Below are 20851 nucleotides of genomic sequence, written 5' to 3'. Positions count from 1 at the left end.
AACTATATATCAAAATGTTCCACCCATTCCGGGTAGAAGATATTAAACCTGTAATGATCTGCGATAAAACTCAATTTTTCATGATTAGCTGTTAACAGCAAGCGAATATCGAATTTCAATGTGTGATAAGATGCACATTAAATATCATAAAACTTTTGTCTCCAATAGTTTTAAACAAAATTACCCTTTTCAACAAGCTGTAATTTTAATCATTTCTTTGAGATTAAATTTTTTAAATTATTTTCAAATTGGTCATGCACAGAATTCCTTATACTTATATCATAAACTTCATGGATATTAAGAATAATAATTAACAAATTTTTGTTTTATTCTAAACCCCAATGAAGTCAATTTATGTAATGTGCATCATATCTAGAAATGTTCAGTTTCACCACTGCTCATGAATAAATAAATAAATTGGATTTACATCATTAAAAATTTGGTATTCCTGATGAGGTCTTAAAAATCTGTCATTTAATACTCGAAAGGATGCGAGTTATCTGACATAAATAGGTCCTATAATATAAATATAGAATCACAATGGTTAGAAAACAGTAAAACAAAATAAAATCAATAGCTTTGTTCTCTACATTTACAAATGGATAACTTTACAGACTAGATTAATAAAAATGAAAATATTTATGGTGATAACAAAAAACAGTTTCTATGTGAAATAAAAACTCAATAAAGATTGTATTTTCATTCATATCTTTAAGCCCTCAAAAGTGTGGGTCGAATATTTTAAGTTATATTTCACAATAATTGAGATAAATAAAAACTGGTATTTAACATAGAAAGACAAACAAGGGTAACTAATTCAGATCACAATATCTTTCTGCTTTTTTCTCAGTCTTTTTGGTTGTCCAAAATAAGTTTTTCAAGTAGTTTTTTTTTTTCTTATCTCTACCGATTTTATTTACACTAACGTTCTAAAAAACAAATCAGTGTCCTTTTTCAGAAATTTGTCATAAAATATTTATACGAAATCCAGATCTTACTTTGAGGATCTGCAAGAAGTCAACTGTCAAATGATGCTAGAAAAAAGCAATTCTGAGTTAATTTTCATTTCAACAAAATATAAGTTAACGCAGGAACATGAGGTATTCAAGGTTTTTGATCAACAAAAAAAGCTATATTTTATATTCATATTTATTATCATCAATGAACATGATTATTTTTATTACTATTATCTTATAAAAGAATCTCTATCTAAAGATGGATGGATCGATGTCCTGAAATAAACAAAAACTTTATTTCATCATCTTCACTAGAGCAATCTCAAAACTAGTAATAGTGGGATTTTTAAAAAATTGAATTGAGGTCAAGGGAAAATCCAACAAGTTATAATGAAGGATCAGCTGTTGTCTTGTTTGTTTCTTTTTAAAAAAAATTTTTAATGTGAAATCAAACAATGATGAGCCAATATCACACTTTATATTCAAGATATCTAAGATTCAACCAACCTTCATTTACATGATAACTTGAATTGTGTTTAAACAACAACAACAACAGCCGGTAGTAGACGTGAACATTTTACCAATGAGATGTTTATAACAACTATGCAAGAATGAACCATCATCAACTAGTACAAAAAAAAACAACAGGTTGGGCATGCTGGATTATAAAGCAACAATAGTGAATAATGAATTAATGAGACAACATATTGATGAGTGAGAGAGAAAAAAACAACCAAAGAATATTTTTTACATTAAAAAAAATATAAGGAAGTCAACAATCCCCCCCCCCCCCCCCCCCCCCCCAAAAGATTACTTTGTTTAAAAATCACTAAAAAAAAATTTCCTCCCGAAATTACATTTGATTTGAACTTATAAAATCAATAATATGATCCCCCATTTCCACCATTATTACCGCCACCATTGCCACCATTTGAGTTACCACGGCTACGACGGCTGTTGTTGTAAACATGTCCTGAGTGTCGTGTGGCAGCAGCAGGGGGAGGGTGTTGTGCATTGGGATCATAGTTGAAGAAGTAGACATTGCAGTCTTTGGTGGTCAACATGAGCTCGAGGGAGTTTGGATGAACAGCAACATTATGGCACTGGGCATGCTTCGTGATGGACTCAAAAATGTGGAGCACTTTACCAGACAGGTCAAAAACAGTGATGTTGAAGGTGTTGTGATTGTCTGTGACGACAACTTGGTTCAGGAAGTTGATGGAAACGCCAATGGGAAAGTAAGTGACACTTTCAAAGCCAATCTTTGTGATGAATTCAGCGTCATAGTTGTAAACTTGAACACAATGTCCACGGTTGTCGCTAATGTAGATGCGTTCGGCTTTAGCTGCAACGTCGTTAGGGAATTCTAAATCTTTAGTGAGAGAGTGGGACACTATGAAATTACCATCCTGGTCAAACATGACAAGCTTCATGACTTTGCATTCAACTACGATGATGATGCCATTTTCATCTACTGTCACGCCGCGAGGGTGCTGGAGAATGTTACCTCCAAAACATCTCTTGAATTCTCCTTCCTTGGTGAATATCTGTATGTCATGACTAGGAGGTCTTTCAGTGGCAACAATGTTTTGAGTGATAGGGCAGATGGCAACACGATTAGGGAAGTAGAGACAGTTGTCTTGCCTGGTGAAACCTTTGTTACGAAGTCCATTTCCCCTTTGATCTTGATCCTCAAGAGGTGGCAAGTTATCAGGCATTCCGATGGAGCGAATGAATTCATGGTTAGCGCTGTAGTAGACAATTCGATGATTGTTGGTGTCACATATAACATAGGATCCATCTTTCATGTATGCCTGGCCGCTGGGTTCTGTGAAAGCATAGTCGCCTCTGCCATATTCTCCAAAAACATGAGTGTATGATGTGCGGGTGCGGCATCGGTTAATGTTTGGGATGAATGTGCCATTCTTCCTGTCTCTCTCGTTACCGCTATTCCAGGTAGAGATGGCAACATCTGCACCTGCAGACCAACGTTGATAATTGCAATCAGAATTTTCATTTGATGCAGCGGCATAGTCCAAGTACTTGCGTCCGTGTTTAGGGTCCAATTTGTTAGGAGACTGTGTTGGAGATATGGTGTATTCCACATCATTGATTTTGTAAGTAAGCATTTGAAAGTTTTCATGAATCAGTTCATTGGTGCCCGGGTAGTTAGGACTGAATTTGAAGTCTACATTTATTCCATCAGGGCATTTGAGGACCTCAGCGTGTAGGCCAATGATCGTCTTGTAGCGAGTTTCCATTTTGTCAAGGTTCTTCATGACATCGAAGATTGACCCTTCATCCAATGTTCTACGGTTAAATGCATGCATCCCTTCAGACCCGGTGCATAAGTCAGAGTATTCCCTTATCATTCCATTGACTTTGCATTCCATTTGGGCATGAGCTTGGTCCAGCTGATCAATTGCTGCTGCTCGGCTTTGATCTACAACAGTCTTGATGTAATCTGCATAGTCTTCCACCATTCTTTTGGAGTGTCTTTTTCTCATGTCCATGATAGAATGAAGATCTGGGAACCTCTTTATGATATCCGTCACATCCTGGTATTTGATAAAGGCATCTTCATTCCACGTCTGAAGCCTGGGAGCGACAATAGCGTATGCTTCCTGCAGATCGTAGTTTTGGTTGCTGTTGGGAGTACCAGGATGACTGTGCTCAGGTATACAGGTCTCGCAGATTAAATTTTCACATACGACACAATACTTATTCTCAGGGAGATCAGGGTGTGCTTCACACATGGGCTTGACTTCGCCATTGTGGACGGCGGCTTTGGTAATGGCTTTGACTTCGTGATTATGAAAATGAAGCATTTCTTTATGTCGTTCACAACATTCATTGCAGAGAAAGGCAGAGCACATCTCACAACACCAAGCTGCGAGTTCTTCACGAGTACACATTGTACATGTAAATGGCTGTAGACTGTGCTTGAGCATAAAATTGCAGATCTGATAGTCAAGTCTCAATCCGCAAACACCTTTGGGAGCTGGTGTGCAAAAATTGCATTTGGAACAGTGGATGATGTGATTGTTAACGTCAAATTTCTTTGTAAGGCAAGTGAAACAGTAGACATGCAGGCAATCTAAAGCATGTGGCCATTTGTAAAGCTGGTGACACGAGTCGCAAGTCACTTTATGAATGACCTCACCGGATACATTATAGCCCTGTCCTTGAATAGGGGGAGGAATGGAGAAATCTTGCTGCTGCTGTTGATGATGATGTTGTTGTTGTTGTTGCTGCTGCTGCTGCTGTTGTTGTTGATGATGATGATGATGATGTTGTTGTTGTTGAGCATTGTACAGATAAGCACCATTACCTCCATTCTGCCTCCCATTCTGTGGTCCATTCATACCACTGGCATTTTGATAGAAGCCCCCTGGTGGACTGGAGTATGCTGAATGCTGGGGATGACCATTCATGAGTGCAGGAGGAGACTTAGCACCACCACCGTAATAATTGTTAGACATGTTCTGTTGTGGTCCATTACCATAACCATTGCTACCGTTATTGCTCTGATGAGGGTTCCAATAATATTGACTGGAATTGTTGTAAGGGAGACCATTTCCATTGCTAGAGTAAGATTTTTGTGATGGGAAACCGCCTGGGCCTCCTCCATGCATCATACTATTTGGTGAGGGTTGTCCATTCATTAGACTTGCCTCCATGCTGGCCAAAGAGAACACATCATGATGAGGACCTCCATAATTCATCTGACTTGCTGCACCAAAACCTGGTGCCATGGCCCCTCCATCATTCATCATCCTGCTGTAGTCTACATCATTTCCTAATCCCTGAGAACTTGAATAAGTGCCTGTGATAGGACGACCTTGTCCTGAAAATAAATGATTTTACATTGTAACAAATAGGGAAGAAGCATTAATACAGATGTCTGCCTTGGGCAAAGACAACACACTACAATGAAAATACAATGAATTATCCAAAAATGCCTGTAAGATGCACCCTTCATTGTATGTATATGAAGCCCCCATGAGCGAATCACAAACATGATATAAAAAAAAAAGACTGATAATACAATCACTGTGATTTAATTGTTTGACAACAATAATTATTTCATTTGATAATCGCTACCTTTGCATTGTGAGCCAATTCCTATATCAAACCATATTTTAAAGTAAAGTAAGGACCTGCCATAGCAAAATAAATCAACTTGTACTTGTGCGCTTATTTTTTCTTCTACGAATAAATATCCACCATTTTTCAACCAACTACCACTCCAAAATGTTTTAGAACAGAAGTAAAACAGTTGCAAGAACATTGGTCACAGGAGTATCAATGAGTACAATGAAAAATCTCAATTTAAAAGCTACCCCCACCCCCTCCCCCAAATTGCCCTGCATAGAAGCATCCCAAGGATATGGGATAAAGACGGCCATATACAAGACTGCCAGCTCATATTACCAGTAAAACAGCCAAAAGTACAAAAACTTATCCTTGACTGACTTTTGCTTTCCCTTCAAGTAATGGGAATAATAGTACTTAAATGATTCTAGTATTATGTCTATCGTGATTATCAAAACAATGAAAGATTTGAACATGAAACCTACGAAATTCAATGGAAATAAGCCATAAACAACGTTTAATTACTCTAAGATCGAGTCCTTTTACCTCTGCAGACGTCATTAAATTCTAAAATCAAGGAATCAAATTTACGAAGACATAAGGTTTTCAAAACCTTGACAGGATTCTTTAAATCTACCTCAACCCTCATCCCCTCCGAGATAATCCCAAGGGAAAAACCAGAGATGGCAGTTCTGCAGTAAAGTGGAGAGAACAGATGGAGAAAGATCAGTTATAATAAAGTGCTTACTCTGCGGCATGTTTGGCTGAGGAGAGAATCCAGGAGATGCCCCACCCATTGCTCTGGATGGCATTCCAACGTAGCCCAAGGACATGGCATCTGCTGATCCGTTGACACCGATTTGGGATACCAGCTCTGTTGACTCTGATGTGGGTGTCGACATGTGAGATCCATTAGGTACCTGGATACCACTGTTACTGAACACACCTTGCACCTGGAGATGGGAAAATTTTTTTTCAAGTTTAATAGTAAGACATAGCAGCTAAATTATTCTAAATTAATCTCATGTCATAAAACTGCACTCTGCAACGCTTTATCAAATATAAAAAAACATACCCAAATCTATCTATATAACCAGTCTACTTAACAAATTTCTTATGGTGTGCAATCATGTCAAGTACTCTTTTTTTCATTAACATATCTGTACACCCTAACTTTACATAAATATCAGGACTATCTTCGATGCTTGTAATGAGAATGAATAACACGATAAAATCAATAATTTTTTGTGTTTTTAAGGGTTTTACGGCGCTTGCAACACATTAAGGTCATATCAGCGCCAGTAAAAAGGAAGAAAATGGGATAGTAAAAAGTTCTAGAATTACAATTAAAGCACAAAAGAAAAGGTAAGACAAAGGGGAATTGGTTCAAATAGGGAACAGGTGTAGATTCCAAGAGCACACCGTCAAAGTACTTAGTTTGAGATCACCTAAAAATCTCATCCAGACACAAGTACAGGTCCCCACTAAGAGGAATACACTCAAATGTTAACAAATCAAATATAACATGTAAATAAAACATAATACAGTACATAACAGAGAGATGATTTACAAGGAAAAAAATATCATCTCCCAAGGCAATAACTATACATTCGACTGTTTCCCTCTCAGCCAAGGACTCCGACCAAGGACAGGACAAAACCAAGCAATCTCATTCCAAGACAAAGACAGAAGGCTATTGGAAAACAGATAAGAGGGGATAGAAGACACAGCAAGTACCTCCCTGCCCACTATGGGAGGTAGGAACCCCACCCAGTAAAATCAATAAAATTTATATTAATTGAATATAAAATTATATAATAAAATAATTCCATTTGTAATAATTATATGATATTTCACTACATACCGCTTTGCCAGGTGAGTCCTCAATGTGAGGTAATATATGCAAGGCCGTTGGATCAGACTGTTGTTGTTGTTGTTGTTGATGCTGTTGGACAGATGACGATGGTGGTTGCAGTCTGTTCTGTGAGCGAGTTGGGTCACTGTGGGAATCTATGTTGTTACCACTGGAACCGCCTGATGACACAGAGGAAGATCGGCTACTTCGTCTGTGCTCACCGATTACTCCATGTAAATCTAGAGAGAAAAAACTCATTATCATCACCATCATCATCATAATCGACCTCTTCTTCACGGCAATGAATATCAATCATGATCATCATGAAGTTGATCACCTTCATTAAATTTCAATTATTCAGCCCATGTTATTGCTAAATGAAGCCCTTCTTGTACAATGCTCAAATGGTGCAAAACAAAATAATAAATTAATGGAAAAATGAGGATTAGAAGGAAACTCAACATCACCCCATATGATTCAAATAGGAGTATTCTATTTTTTTCTGTGTTGTCGTGGGATGGCTTTACACCCCATCGGATATGAATAGGGTATCTGGCATTTTACACCCATATAACTCAACTGATATAAAATGGTACTTTGTAGTCACAATTCTCATATAATAATTGGCGATTACCTAACATTTAAACTTTTTAGCTCAATAAAATAAAAAAAAATATTGATAAAAAAACATAGGGCTCATAGAGTGAAAAATGGTTAAAGATGCACTTCAGACAATCAGGAAAGTACCATAATTTTTTTTTTCTGGATATAGAACATCGGCAGCAATGCCCAATCTGACTGAGTTAGTTGGTTTATATATAGAAGAGGGATATTACTCACTAGCTTGAGTGGGTGGAGGGTGTGACTCGTCTGAGCCTGCAGGGGATGCAGAGGAGGGGACAGAATTCCAGCTTCGTGGGCCCGAGGATGACTGGCTAGTGGAGGAAGAGTTGGTGCCAACCATGGCCATTGAAGGCTGGCCCCAGTTTGACCAGTACGGGTTGCTGTTGTGGTAATGGTGATGATGTCGTCTGTGGTGCCTTGGGCCTGGGAAGCGTGGGTCTCTGAATGGGTTAGAATAGTGATGTCCACCACGTCTTTGGTCTGGAAAAATAAAAATTGTAAAATATAATTAAATGAAGACAAAAAGCTACCCATCATAATTAGAGAATTCAAAGGAATGTCAATATTGAGACGGAAACCTACTTGTGAAACATGATCATATATATATTAGACAACAGAATTAGAGAAAATTCACAAGTCGCAAAGTCTGATGATCTGTCTGATGGAGGAATGTATGTCAATGTCAGTAAAATAAATAATTATAATATATATATAATATATTATATAATATATATAATATATATATATATATATATATATATATATATATATATATATATATAATATATATTTCAAAAGAATATCATCATGCTCAATGTGCTTCATGTTCACAACACTACTTTTTTCCCCATATTGAACTTGCATTTATAATGGTCGGTTATATTTGGAAAGGAACTAAGAGCAATCAATACCAGAGTATGCAACAAATAACTAATGGTAATAATGATAAAATTAACACTTCTATTGTAATAACCATTCAAAGAATTAAGTATTTCCTAAAAGTACTGACGATATTTTGTTTTATAATAGAATAGAGTCATCTCCCTCAGACTCTCAGACAAATAAATTCTTTCATCACATGGAAATGAAATCCTGATAATAAGCTACAATGTGTGTGTGTGTGTGTGTTTGTATGGTATTTTTTATTTTTAATATAAAAAAAGCCAGATACTATAAATCAATAAATCATTATACACAATACTCTCTCTCTCTCTCTCTCTCTCTCTCTCTCTCTCTCTCTCTCTCTCTCTCTCTCTCTCTGTGTGTGTGTGTGTGTGTGTGTGTGTGTGTCTTTTCTGTCCATAAACATTCAATGCCCGGACAATATAATGGTATAATTTAAGTAAAATACAAATCAAAAGCCTTTATTTATTTATATATTTATTGTTAATAGTCATAGAATGTCGTCATATTACTAATATTAGCCTTCACTGTCTACCAAGGAATTTACCCAATGGAAACCGTACGGTGCTCTTATTGGCTAACCAACCAGCGGCCTCGATGAGAAAAATATCCGCCATTTTGATGTTGGCTGGGAATCGCGTTACTATAGTAAACAAGCGCTGATCGGCCGTTCATGAAAACAAGTTGCTGCTCGCTCGTTTAACTCAAAATTATTCAATATATAAATGTGACTTCTTAAGGTTTTCTTTACGGTCAAAACCACACAACATTCTATTAATGATTACGTCCGAGGCAAAAAGGAATATTGACAGGTCGACCGAGAGTTGAACTCGTGAGACGACAAACATCAATGCCAAGTGTAGCGAGAGTCAAGCTATTGTTTGTCTTGTCCTATTCTATATAGAGAAAAGGATAAATAGTATAGCCTCGTGTGTGAGTGGTTGCGTGTCATAGTCTTGTTTTTAAATTGTTTCTGTTGTTTATGTGTGTAGTGATGACTCTCTCACACTCAATTTCAATGCCGAAAGAGGAATTCCCGCACACAAGAAAGGGGAATTGGGGTGGTATTTGGCATACATATTGTATAGTATCTAGTTCTAAATAGATAACTGATTAGAATTATATTATGATATATAAACACAATGCCAAATACAATTCCGAAGTTTCCTTATTTCAAATGAAGTAAAGCTCCAAAACCTAATGGTAGTAATTGTGGTACTGAGTGTTAGTGAGGTGATGTGGCGTTGGTGGTGGTTGTAGTTGTAGTAGTAATAGTGATGATGATGTGGTGGTGGTGATGATTGTAGTTGTGGTAGTAGTGGTAGTGATGATGATATGGTGGTGGTTGTAGTAGTAGTGGTAATGGTAATGATATGGTGGTGGTGGTGGTTGTAGTAGTAGTGGTCGTGATGATGATGTGGTGGTGGTGTTGTTTGTAGTAGTAGTGGTAATGATGCGGCTATGTGGTCTAGTAGTATGACACTCGCTTCCGGATCGGAAGGTCCTGGGTTCGAGCCTCGCGCTCGGCGCATAGTTGAGTCCTTGGAAAAGGCTCTTTACTCACATTCTCTCACCGTACTCAGGTGTAAAATGAGTACCTGGCCGTTAACAGAGTTGTCTTTGTCCGAAAAATTGTAATATCGCCTAACAGGCGTCATGTCCCGTCCTACATGTTAAATGTTGACCAGGGACCCCTTGTAAAGCGCTTTGAGCACATTTAGTAGATATTGCACTATATAAAGCTCAATTAAAAAAAAAAATATTTCAATGATGATGATATGGTGGTGGTGGTTGCAGTAGTAGTAGTGGTAGTGATGATAATGTGGTGGTGGTTGTAGTTGTAGTAGTAGTGATAGTGATGATGATGTGTGTGTGTAGTAGTAGGTAGTGATGATGAGTGTTGTGGTGGTTGTAGTAGTAGTGGTAGTGATGATGATGTGGTTGTGGTGGTTGTAGTAGTAGTTGTAATGGTGATGATATGGTGGTAGTGGTGGTTGCAGTAGTAGTGGTAATGGTAATGATATGGTGGTAGTGGTGGTTGTAGTAGTGGTAATGGTAATGATATGGTGGTAGTGGTGGTTGTAGTAGTGGTAATGGTAATGATATGGTGGTGGTTGTAGTAGTAGTAGTTGTGGTCGTGATGACGATGTGGTTGTGGTGGTTGTAGTAGTAGTGGTAGTGATGCTATTGTGGTGGTGGTTGTAGTAGTTGAGGTAGTGATGTGGTGGTGGTTGTAGTAGTAGTGGTGGTGGTGGTTGTGGTAGTAGTGGTAATGATGATATGGTGGTGGTGGTTGCAGTAGTAGTGGTAGTGATGACGATGTGGTTGTGGTGATTGTAGTGGTGGTAGTGATGATGATGTGCTGGGGGTGGTGTAGTAGTAGTGGTAGTGATAATGATGTGGGGCTGGTGGTTGTAGTAGTAGTGTTAGTGATGATATTGTGGTGGTGGTTGTAGTAGTAGATGATATGGTGGTTGGAAAACACATTACAGGTTATTATAATACATGATTACACACATTCTCTAACTTCATTTTTTGACAGCTTCGTTGTGCCATAAATATACGCAACAGTTCTGAAACATTTTATTGTGGATTTTGATATTGTTTGTTGTTTTTCTTGTGTCGTTATGTTGACATAGATACCGAATGAATGGTAATTACTACATTCTCAGCCAACAACAAAATGGCGCTGAATGCTTTCATTGGTGGACACTCTTTAGGCTTCGTACGTATTCTCATTCGTTTAATTCTATGCTGTCTACACAATTATAATTTCAGACATCCAGTCTGAGCCCTGAAGGAACTCCTTTAACCCTTCAACGTTGAGACTGAATTTCATGAAGAGCACAATTTCTCTCCCCTTATTGATCTGGTTAAAATCAGATCCAATTTTTTTTTTCACGTTGACAGTGGTAGGCAGCGATGCGTCTTTGGTGTCTATTGAAACCCGTAGCGCATCGCTGATAAATACTGCTGTCAAAGTGGATAAGGTAGGTATAACAGTGTCCGGTTATACTGTAATCCCACCCGGTCTGTACGGGGTTAACACTCCGCACCCAATCCATACCGGGTAAATTTAACACTCCGCACCCAATCCATACCGGGTAAATAACTCCACACAATATCTTGAAAATTATAAATTATGAGTACTGAAAATGAATAATGAACTAACGTCATTGTCTCATGTCACGAGACGTCGTTTAAAAGTCACTTGGAACAGTACTTTTTATTATGCGAGTTGCACAAGGAGGTAAGGAGAAGGGGAAGGAGAGAGAGAGAGAGAGAGAGAGAGAGAGAGAGAGAGAGAGAGAGAGAGAGAGAGAGAGAGAGAGAGAGAGAGAGAGAGAGAGTACAATGATAGATTCGTCTGATTTACAACCAAAAGCGACTACTGTCACGCAATGGAGGTTAAAAACACAAGAAAAGAACGGCGACAAAACTTAACCCCCCCCCCCCCCCCCCCCCCCCCCCCCCAATAAACAAACAGGCAAGGACGAAGGAACGAGCAAACAAACAAATGTAAAACCACCTCAAAACGGATTTACGCGTATGATGGTAGTGAACCAACGATATTTATATGGAGTGAACTGAATGCTGAATATTTAACTATACCGTACTACAGTTCAAAATTGAAAACAGGAAATATTTATAAACCATTCATTGAAGAGGCTTTTCTTGAAACTGCAAATACTTGAAATGTCTCATTCCTCTGTCTCGACTCCGATTTACGGTCGTAAGTTTTACAACATATTACCAGTGACCTGTTATAATATAAAATGTTTAGAATTGAGCTTTTACATAGCGCAATTTCTAATAAACGTGTTCAAAGCACTTTACAAGGGGTCCCTGGCCAAGAGCAACACTTGACATAGGACGGGACATTAAAATATTACTTTTTTTTTCGGACAGAGACAACGCTGTTATCGGTCACGTACTCATTTTACACCCGAGTACGGTGAGAGAATATGAATAAATAGCCTTTTCCAAGGACTTGACTATGCGCCGAGCAAGGCTTGAACCAGGACCTTCCGATCCGAAACATACCACTAGACCACAAGTAGCCGGCCGTACTATGCGCAATACACCCAACCACATTTGAGCCAAATCAGTTTTTCACGCAATCATATACTTTACGGTTTAGAGCATAACAATAACAATGGTACCAGAAACCGTCGCAAATAAGTTATTCTTTGATTTAAATTTTTTAGAATTGTGGCGGGAGGGAGGGGGGAGTATCATCAACAATTTTAATGACAAACTCAACTTATCAAGTGCGTTTTTTCGTGGTTGAGCGTCATTTTAATTGATCGATATCTGAGAAAAATCTATCGCACCAAAATGTTATGACCGGAGTTCGGCAGAGTAAAAAGCGGGTTTGAACTTGTTTCCACCACCTTGCGATATATCGCGGGAATAAAAGGAATAATAATAATAATGAAAACGGTGAATAAGACTTTTTTTTTTAATAAAAAAAAAGATACACAAACAGGACCAAAAAAAAAAACAAAAAAAAAAAAAGATACACAAACAGGAAAAGAAAAAAAAAAAAAAAAGAGAAAGCATACAACGTCTGTTTCTAAGACTTCCGACGTTACAATATTAAAATTGTGGACCCAAGTACTATTCCGTCCCGGGGGGGGGGGGGGGGGGGGGGGGGGGGGTGATTATTGATTTTAATACTATTATAATACTACTGAAGGTGGCCGAGACTAATAGCGTCCGTTTTGTTGTAAACAAGCTCCTGTGGATTTTCTTAGAGTAAGAATCTCTCTCTCTCTCTCTCTCTCTCTCTCTCTCTCTCTCTCTCTCTCTCTCACACACACACACACACACACACACACACACTTTTGAACATTAAAGAATTAATCATAGTGGTAATCCTCAAAACATATTGACACATCACTTGAACACAAAACAATTTCGTAGGCTATATCTATTCAAAATAGACTCAGAGATTTATTTAGTCGCGTTTTGTGTTTGCAGATATACACAGATTTGTTTGGGTTTAATTTCTTTGTTGTTTTTTTTGTGTGAACTTTTGTTTTCTAATTATTTATTATTAGACATATTTATTCACATTTTAAGGCTACGCATATTTTAACTTAATCAAAAGAAAACTATTTACTTACTAGGACTAAAGACCTAGATCAATGTCTTATTACAACAAAGAGAGATCCCCGAACTAAAAATGCGCGCTTGTTTTATCATTGTTGTAGTTGTAGGAAATACAGTATACCTTTTGTTTGGTTTAAATTCAGCGTATAGTTTAGACACGTAAATAAGTACCTATACGTTGACGTTGCTTTTAAATCGATAGCTGGAAGAATTAATCATAGTGGTAATCCTCAAAACATATTGACACATCACTTGAACACAAAACAATTTCGTAGGCTATATCTATTCAAAATAGACTCAGAGATTTATTTAGTCGCGTTTTGTGTTTGCAGATATACACAGATTTGTTTGGGTTTAATTTCTTTGTTGTTTTTTTTTGTGTGAACTTTTGTTTCTAATTATTTATTATTAGACATATTTATTCACATTTTAAGGCTACGCATATTTTAACTTAATCAAAAGAAAACTATTTACTTACTAGGACTAAAGACCTAGATCAATGTCTTATTACAACAAAGAGAGATCCCCGAACTAAAAATGCGCGCTTGTTTTATCATTGTTGTAGTTGTAGGAAATACAGTATACCTTTTGTTTGGTTTAAATTCAGCGTATAGTTTAGACACGTAAATAAGTACCTATACGTTGACGTTGCTTTTAAATCGATAGCTGGAAAAAAGAAAGATCTCCCCCCCCCCCCCCCCCGTTTGTTTTTTTTTCTTTGTTTTTTAAAAATTATTTTATTCAAAAATTGAAAAGAAAAAACCCCATAAATTTCATGGTACCTAAATGAAAATGGCTGCACCAACTGCTAAAGGAAGACGGGCTTCATCACTTCTTAAAGATCTGAAAAAGTGCCAGACAAAAGCAGGCTGATTTTTTAAATTTTTTTTTTAATGATGATTCTTTTTCTTGTATTTATATTTCTTGTTTTGACTGGCACTGTGTCATGCACACTTTTTTCATATCTTTATCTTACACTGAACACCAATGCCTGCTCCCTAATTGAAATTTTCATTTATTCTTTTACGCGATTGACACAATGCTTTTAAAAGTATTATAGAGATCATTATCAGTACCAGGTACGGAGAAAAAGAAAAAGAAGAGAAATAATAATAATAATAAATAATATCAATAAATTACATTTTATATAAAAATTGACGCAAGAATGAAAATATTCACCCCTATCGCAGAAAGCAATACATTGATTTTTTTGATTTTTAAAAAAAGAGAATTCATCATCATCATTATCATCATCATTTATACAAATAGCACCATTGCCGAAAGTTTTTAAAACAGTATTTGCACAGGACTAGGCAGGAAAATGTTTTTTTGTTTTTTTTTTTTTGTTTTTTAAGGTATGGGGACATAGTCTATGTCATAGACAAAATCCTTGTCCTTCAGAGACATCAAGAATTACAATTCTAATTATTTTAATAATAAATAGCCAGGACTGACAGGACTAGCACATGGGATAAAACTGAAGATTATTATTATTACGGTTTTGTTTCCCCGAGCCTGAGCATAAAAGATAAACAAATTGCAGGTAAACTCGAAAAGTACAAGCATATAAAGGAAACAGTCCATCAAAATTATTAATTATACTAATGAGTGGGAAAATAAAAATAAATTAAAAATAAAGTTAAAAAAAAACTTCCAACAAAATAAAAAACACGAACCAAAAAAAAAAAAAAATTAAAAATAAATTCCACAGCGCAGAATCAAGCATATTCGTTTGAGTAGGGAGAGTGCGAGTGAAAGCTCTAAATACTAATCCGAGTGAGAGTGAGACAATGGAAATGAACGTTCTCTTGCTTTTACTTTTAGCACATAATACAGCCCTAAAATATTTTGTGTTAATTTTTTTCTTCTTTTCTTAATAATAAAAAAGGACAGTTTAAAAAAAAGTGAATAGAAAAAAAGAAAAAAAAGGACGACAAATTAAATAGAACAGTGCTGATGAAAATATATAATTATTTTTAGTTAGTAGTATTTTAATAGTTTTACTTCGGCTCATTTTTATTTATAATAATATAATAATGTGAGTCATGTTGAATTGTACGAATTTTTGTTATAAAGTTTTAAACGATATTTTTAAAATCTAAAGAAAATGCCAACGTAGAAAATCAATTTTAACCACTAACCGCAGACATAAATCGCAAAGCAAACTGACAATAACGATTTAATGATGGCAATGATATTTAAATGCAATAACAGTCTGATTTTAACCCCAAAAAAAAGTAAAGACCAAAACTAAAGGAGACAAGACAAAAACGTGAATAAAAAGAGAAAAATATTACTAACACAGCCGGGGTTGGGGCTGGGGAGGTGTGCTTCCTGAGGGTGAAGTTGATGAAGTTGAAGAAGACATACTGTTTGACATCTTAAACTGGTAATAATATCCAACAAAAAACTTCGAAAATTCACATCAAAAACGTCGAAAGTGGTCAACCACCATAAGTACAAAGTGCTCAATTTTTTTTGTTGGATTTGGAAATTTTCCTTCAACACAAAAAGAGCTTCATCTCTCAGTGAACAACGCGAAGTGAAATGACTTGGCAAGTCGGCTGAACGCTTGGTCTGGCTGGGGGAGAGCGAGCGAGAGATAGCTTGGGATACCTTGCTTGCCCAGCAGAACAAAGGCCGCAACGGTAAGCTTGACTAGAGAGCAGCAGAGAGCTTTTGTAACCATCAAGGTCTGCCCATGGCTGTTGCTGATGCCTCCAGACCACAGGGGTAGGGACGGGAAGGGGATGGTTGAGCTACCCCACTACTATCACCACCACCATCACCACTACCAACCACCACCACCAACCAACTGCTTCATTCAATCCAGCAGGCCAACCCTTGCCAAAAGGCAATAATTGGACAGTGCGGTAATATGACACAACAGCCAACGCGCAAGCCACTACGTACTGGCTAACACTCAGGCCTCTGGCCATACATTGCTGTAAACTAAACTATGGACTCCATATCTATGACTAAGAATGGGCTAAGATCGGGATCATCATCGAGAACATGAAGTGGCCTGTCTGCCTGCTGGTCCGGCACGCTGATTGCCCAAACAAAACGGACCCCTTGCCGAGAGTCAGTTTCATCACAGAGACAAAAAAAAAAAAAACACAACATAAATAACAATAACAAACAAACAAAAAAAAAACAGGCGGCGGCTGGGGGGGGGGGGGGGGGGGGGGGGGGGGAGGGGGGGGGGGTGTCCATGAACAATAAGTACGAGGAGGAGGTTATTGGGGTTATCAGTATATTATATAGAGTATTAGACGTGTACGGAAACGACAAGGGTTTATATCCGATACGAATCATAATTCGATTACAGGCTTTCTATGTCCACTCGCTATTAGTATTCGCTGGGTCAAATTTTGACTTGTCAGAAAATTATTTCAGCTCAAAGAGTAAAGTGATGCTAACGGATTTAAAGGGTTTTTTTTTTTTGTTGTTGTCTTTTCGTTGTTTTTTTTTTTTTCTTCTTTTTTCATTTATGCTTTACATTTACGCTTACAACAAATGTGTAGATTGCAATCAAGCATTGGTGATCGTGGTAAATGGCCAGACGGGAGAAAATGATCGTAAAAACGGGGCTCTTCGAATTGCCAGAATCGAACGGGATGTGAAGGAGTACCTGGCTACAGCACATGCTGCAATGTCGCTCTATCAGCTGAACCATCCAACTTCCGTGGTCATCCAGAAGAACGTTATTGGAAGAGATATTGCGATTAATCAAGATTTCATTACAGTGATCTCCTGGGGTCAAGCTGGTGTTTTGTCAACTACTCTAGTGACCAGGGTTCTTTTCTCATCTTTTGTTTCAATTTATCGCTACTGGGAGACTTTCGTGCGCGCGTGCGAGAGAGAGAGAGAGAGATAGAAAGACAGAAAGAAAAAAGGAAGATATATATACACACACACACACACACGCACACACACATATATATATATATATATATATATATATATGAAGAGAGAGAGAGAGAGAGAGAGAGAGAGAGAGAGAGAGAGAGAGAGAGAGAGAGAGAGAGAGAGAGAGAAAGACAGAGTAGGAGAAAGAGAGAGAGATAAAGAAAGGAATAAAGAAAGAAAAAGAGACAGAAGTAAGAAAGAAAGGGAGGAAGAGAGAGGGAGAAAAGAAAGAAAAGGGAGAAAAAGATATATATATATATATATATATATATATATATATATATATATATATATATATATATAGAGAGAGAGAGAGAGAGAGAGAGAGAGAGACGTATACAGAAGCCAAGTTGGTAGAGGCCAACACGAGTAGCCCTACCACGGGTTCCTTTCCCCTTACAACCTATTCAGTCATTATTTATGTAAATACCCCCCCCCCCACCCCTCCCCCGCACACACACACACACACACACACCATACTCATTCACAAACACATGGCTCAATAGTCTTCAACAGTCGTACTGTCACTTCCTTCCTAATGACGTATGGTAACTTAGTAACACTGGCTCTAAACTATCGGAACAATGGCTGACGCCGTATGAAATATTTCCCCGGCGAGCTTAAACGCGTATCCAGAGGTAAAAAAACCCCATCAATTTGATCATGTATTGACTTTTACACATTCTGATCACAAGGCATATGAAAAGGGAATGAAAAGTTCTAGCCAGCATGAAGAATAAAAAGTAATGATTTTCTTTGTTTAGAACCAAGATGGCCGCCGTTGCCGGGCGCGTGACATCAGACTATTGAATCCAATTATCAACCCCTGCTGTGACTAGATGTTCGTCTAAACTATCAAACGCAATCGGAATTTAAAGAAAATAATCAACAAACATTATTATGTTGAGTAATACATACCGTACCATATGATGGCTGTCAGAGCGATCGAAAACAAGTCTAGGCAAAAACGCCCATCACAGATATCTAATAATGCGATCCACCGTTTAAAATCAGTATTACTTTTAAGGGTGAACCAGATACGAATAAAAAGCGAATATTTAGAGTTAAAATAAGAAATATTACGATTTTAGTTGTCGGTGTAAGAAATTATATACCAATGCTCTTAATAGCGCGCGCGCACACACACACACACACACACAGACACACACGCGCGCGCGAACACAAACACAAAACTAAACAAAACTTGTGATAAAATTTCAGTGTTCGAGTATTTTTATAACTCATTCCTACACAAAACCGTTTTGAAGCATTGGGTCTCATATTAAGGTGACAGGGTGTCTTGAAACATTGCGATCACCGCGCTCCCGTGACCACCATTCCACCAACCCAAAATAAGCATCAACCACATCACTCATTCATAATTCATAACTACCACCACCCCAACTCCCACGTCTCTTACTCATATAGATAGAACGAAATTGACGCCTCTCAGCTCTTTGTTGTTTTAAGCCATTATCAGCCTATAAACGTTTAAAGTTACACAGTTGTGTATGTTCGTACGTTATACCAGGCTGGCGACATGCGATTTATTTATTTATTGGGGGGGGGGGGGGGGGGGGGGGGGGGGGGGGGGGGGGGGGGGGGGGGGGGGGGGGGGGGGGGGGGGGGGGGGAATAAACGCACAGCAGCAATGGGTGGAACGAAGTCGATGTCATTTACTTCTTTGTTGTTGTTTTTAGCCAGCCTTTTTTATGAGTAGGTAATTCTCACTAAATTGTATCAAACACGACTATAAACGTTTATGGTTACACATAGTTTTGTGTGTTGGTAGACGTTATAGGCGGATGTTATGAGCTTTTCGGATAAATGCAATATGCTTCAATATGTAAATACCAATCTCATTGTTACAGACATGACGTGGGAGTATGTCCACATTGAAAAAGCTCAACTGACAAAAAAAAAGTTCGAACTCTAATAAATCACCCGTGATGTTAGTTGAAACGTTACAGAGTATATTGAGAATGGCGTCAGCGATAAAATAAAATATGATATATAATATATGAAATAATGATCTTGATTTAATATTGTTTTGAGGTGACAATGGGTCGCTTTACATAGTACAGACCCGAAGAATGGGATCACTGTCACCATATTATCAGCTCTCACGTCTCCCCTTTTCATTGTTCACATTGAAAAGTACAAAAATACAATCCGACCCTAACATCACAATTCGAACTAAATCACGATCATGTGCTGTTAGTTTGATGTTGAAGTGTTAGCAGGTGCATTGAAAGTGACGTCTGAGATAAAATATCCCAAACAAATTTACAAATCAATCCATGACGTAGGTTCGTTGTATTTATTACCCGATGTTCAAATCGGCTGCACATTATGTGTACATTGATTAGGCCGACAGTGGGTTTGTTTACACACGCCTGAAGGATTAAGATCACCATACACAAACCCCCATGTCTCTCTCCTATTATAACACCATCTTCTCCATTCAAACACATTCATTACCTTTTGAAAAGCTAATATGTTGAACATAAAATACCATGTAATTAACCATTTTGAAATTTAAAAAAAAAAGAAGAAATAAGATCACTATATTGAAAAAATTCAAACAATTCGCTCACTGCATCGAATCTGAACGAGCATAGAGGTCGAAGGAAGCGTGAAAATTCGCTATAAATATTTAATACTGATTCATTATTAACGTTATAATGATCTTGATTTAATATTGTTTTGAGGTGACAATGGGTCGCTTTACATAGTACAGACCCGAAGAATGGGATCACTGTCACCATATTATCAGCTCTCACGTCTCCCCTTTTCATTGTTCACATTGAAAAGTACAAAAATACAATCCGACCCTGACATCACAATTCGAACTAAATCACGATCATGTGCTGTTAGTTTGATGTTGAAGTGTTAGCAGGTGCATTGAAAGTGACGTCTGAGATAAAATATCCCAAACAAATTTACAAATCAATCCATGACGTAGGTTCGTTGTATTTATTACCCGATGTTCAAATCGGCTGCACATTATGTGTACATTGATTAGGCCGACAGTGGGTTTGTTTACACACGCCTCAAGGATTAAGATCACCATACACAAACCCCCATGTCTCTCTCCTATTATAACACCATCTTCTCCATTCAAACACATTCATTACCTTTTGAAAAGCTAATATGTTGAACATAAAATACCATGTAATTAACCATTTTGAAATTTAAAAAAAAAAGAAGAAATAAGATCACTATATTGAAAAAATTCAAACAATTCGCTCACTGCATCGAATCTGAACGAGCATAGAGGTCGAAGGAAGCGTGAAAATTCGCTATAAATATTTAATACTGATTCATTATTAACGTTCGTTTCATTAGTTTTTCACGTCATTTGATGTCTGCATTTCAAATCGATTATCAA

At 37.5% G+C, this 20851-nt stretch overlaps 1 protein-coding gene across 4 annotated transcripts in view; it reads right to left on the bottom strand.

The window, feature by feature from the left end:
• Positions 1 to 885: 885 nt before the first annotated feature.
• LOC144970813 (B-box type zinc finger protein ncl-1-like) overlaps positions 886 to 20851 on the bottom strand; it is a 52855-nt gene continuing 32889 nt past the window's right edge. For 3 of the 4 annotated variants that reach the window (XM_078910848.1, XM_078910847.1, XM_078910846.1), the window contains 4 exons: positions 7747 to 8010; positions 6916 to 7145; positions 5800 to 6004; positions 886 to 4803 (listed from right to left, as the gene is read on the bottom strand). In XM_078910848.1, coding sequence (XP_078766974.1) covers positions 1835 to 4803; positions 5800 to 6004; positions 6916 to 7145; positions 7747 to 7876 — 3534 coding nt within the window. In that variant the 5' untranslated portion in view covers positions 7877 to 8010 and the 3' untranslated portion in view covers positions 886 to 1834. Of the gene's footprint in view, positions 4804 to 5799; positions 6005 to 6915; positions 7146 to 7746; positions 8011 to 15849; positions 16645 to 20851 lie in introns of those variants that run through there. The other variant, XM_078910845.1, reaches the window with a different exon arrangement.

Source organism: Berghia stephanieae, chromosome 4 (genome assembly GCF_034508935.2).
Source record: "Berghia stephanieae isolate SIO BIC M18660-M18661 chromosome 4, UCSD_Bste_1.3, whole genome shotgun sequence".
Taxonomy (NCBI): Eukaryota; Metazoa; Mollusca; class Gastropoda; order Nudibranchia; family Aeolidiidae; genus Berghia; species Berghia stephanieae.
This window is presented reverse-complemented; position numbering and strand designations above follow the sequence as displayed.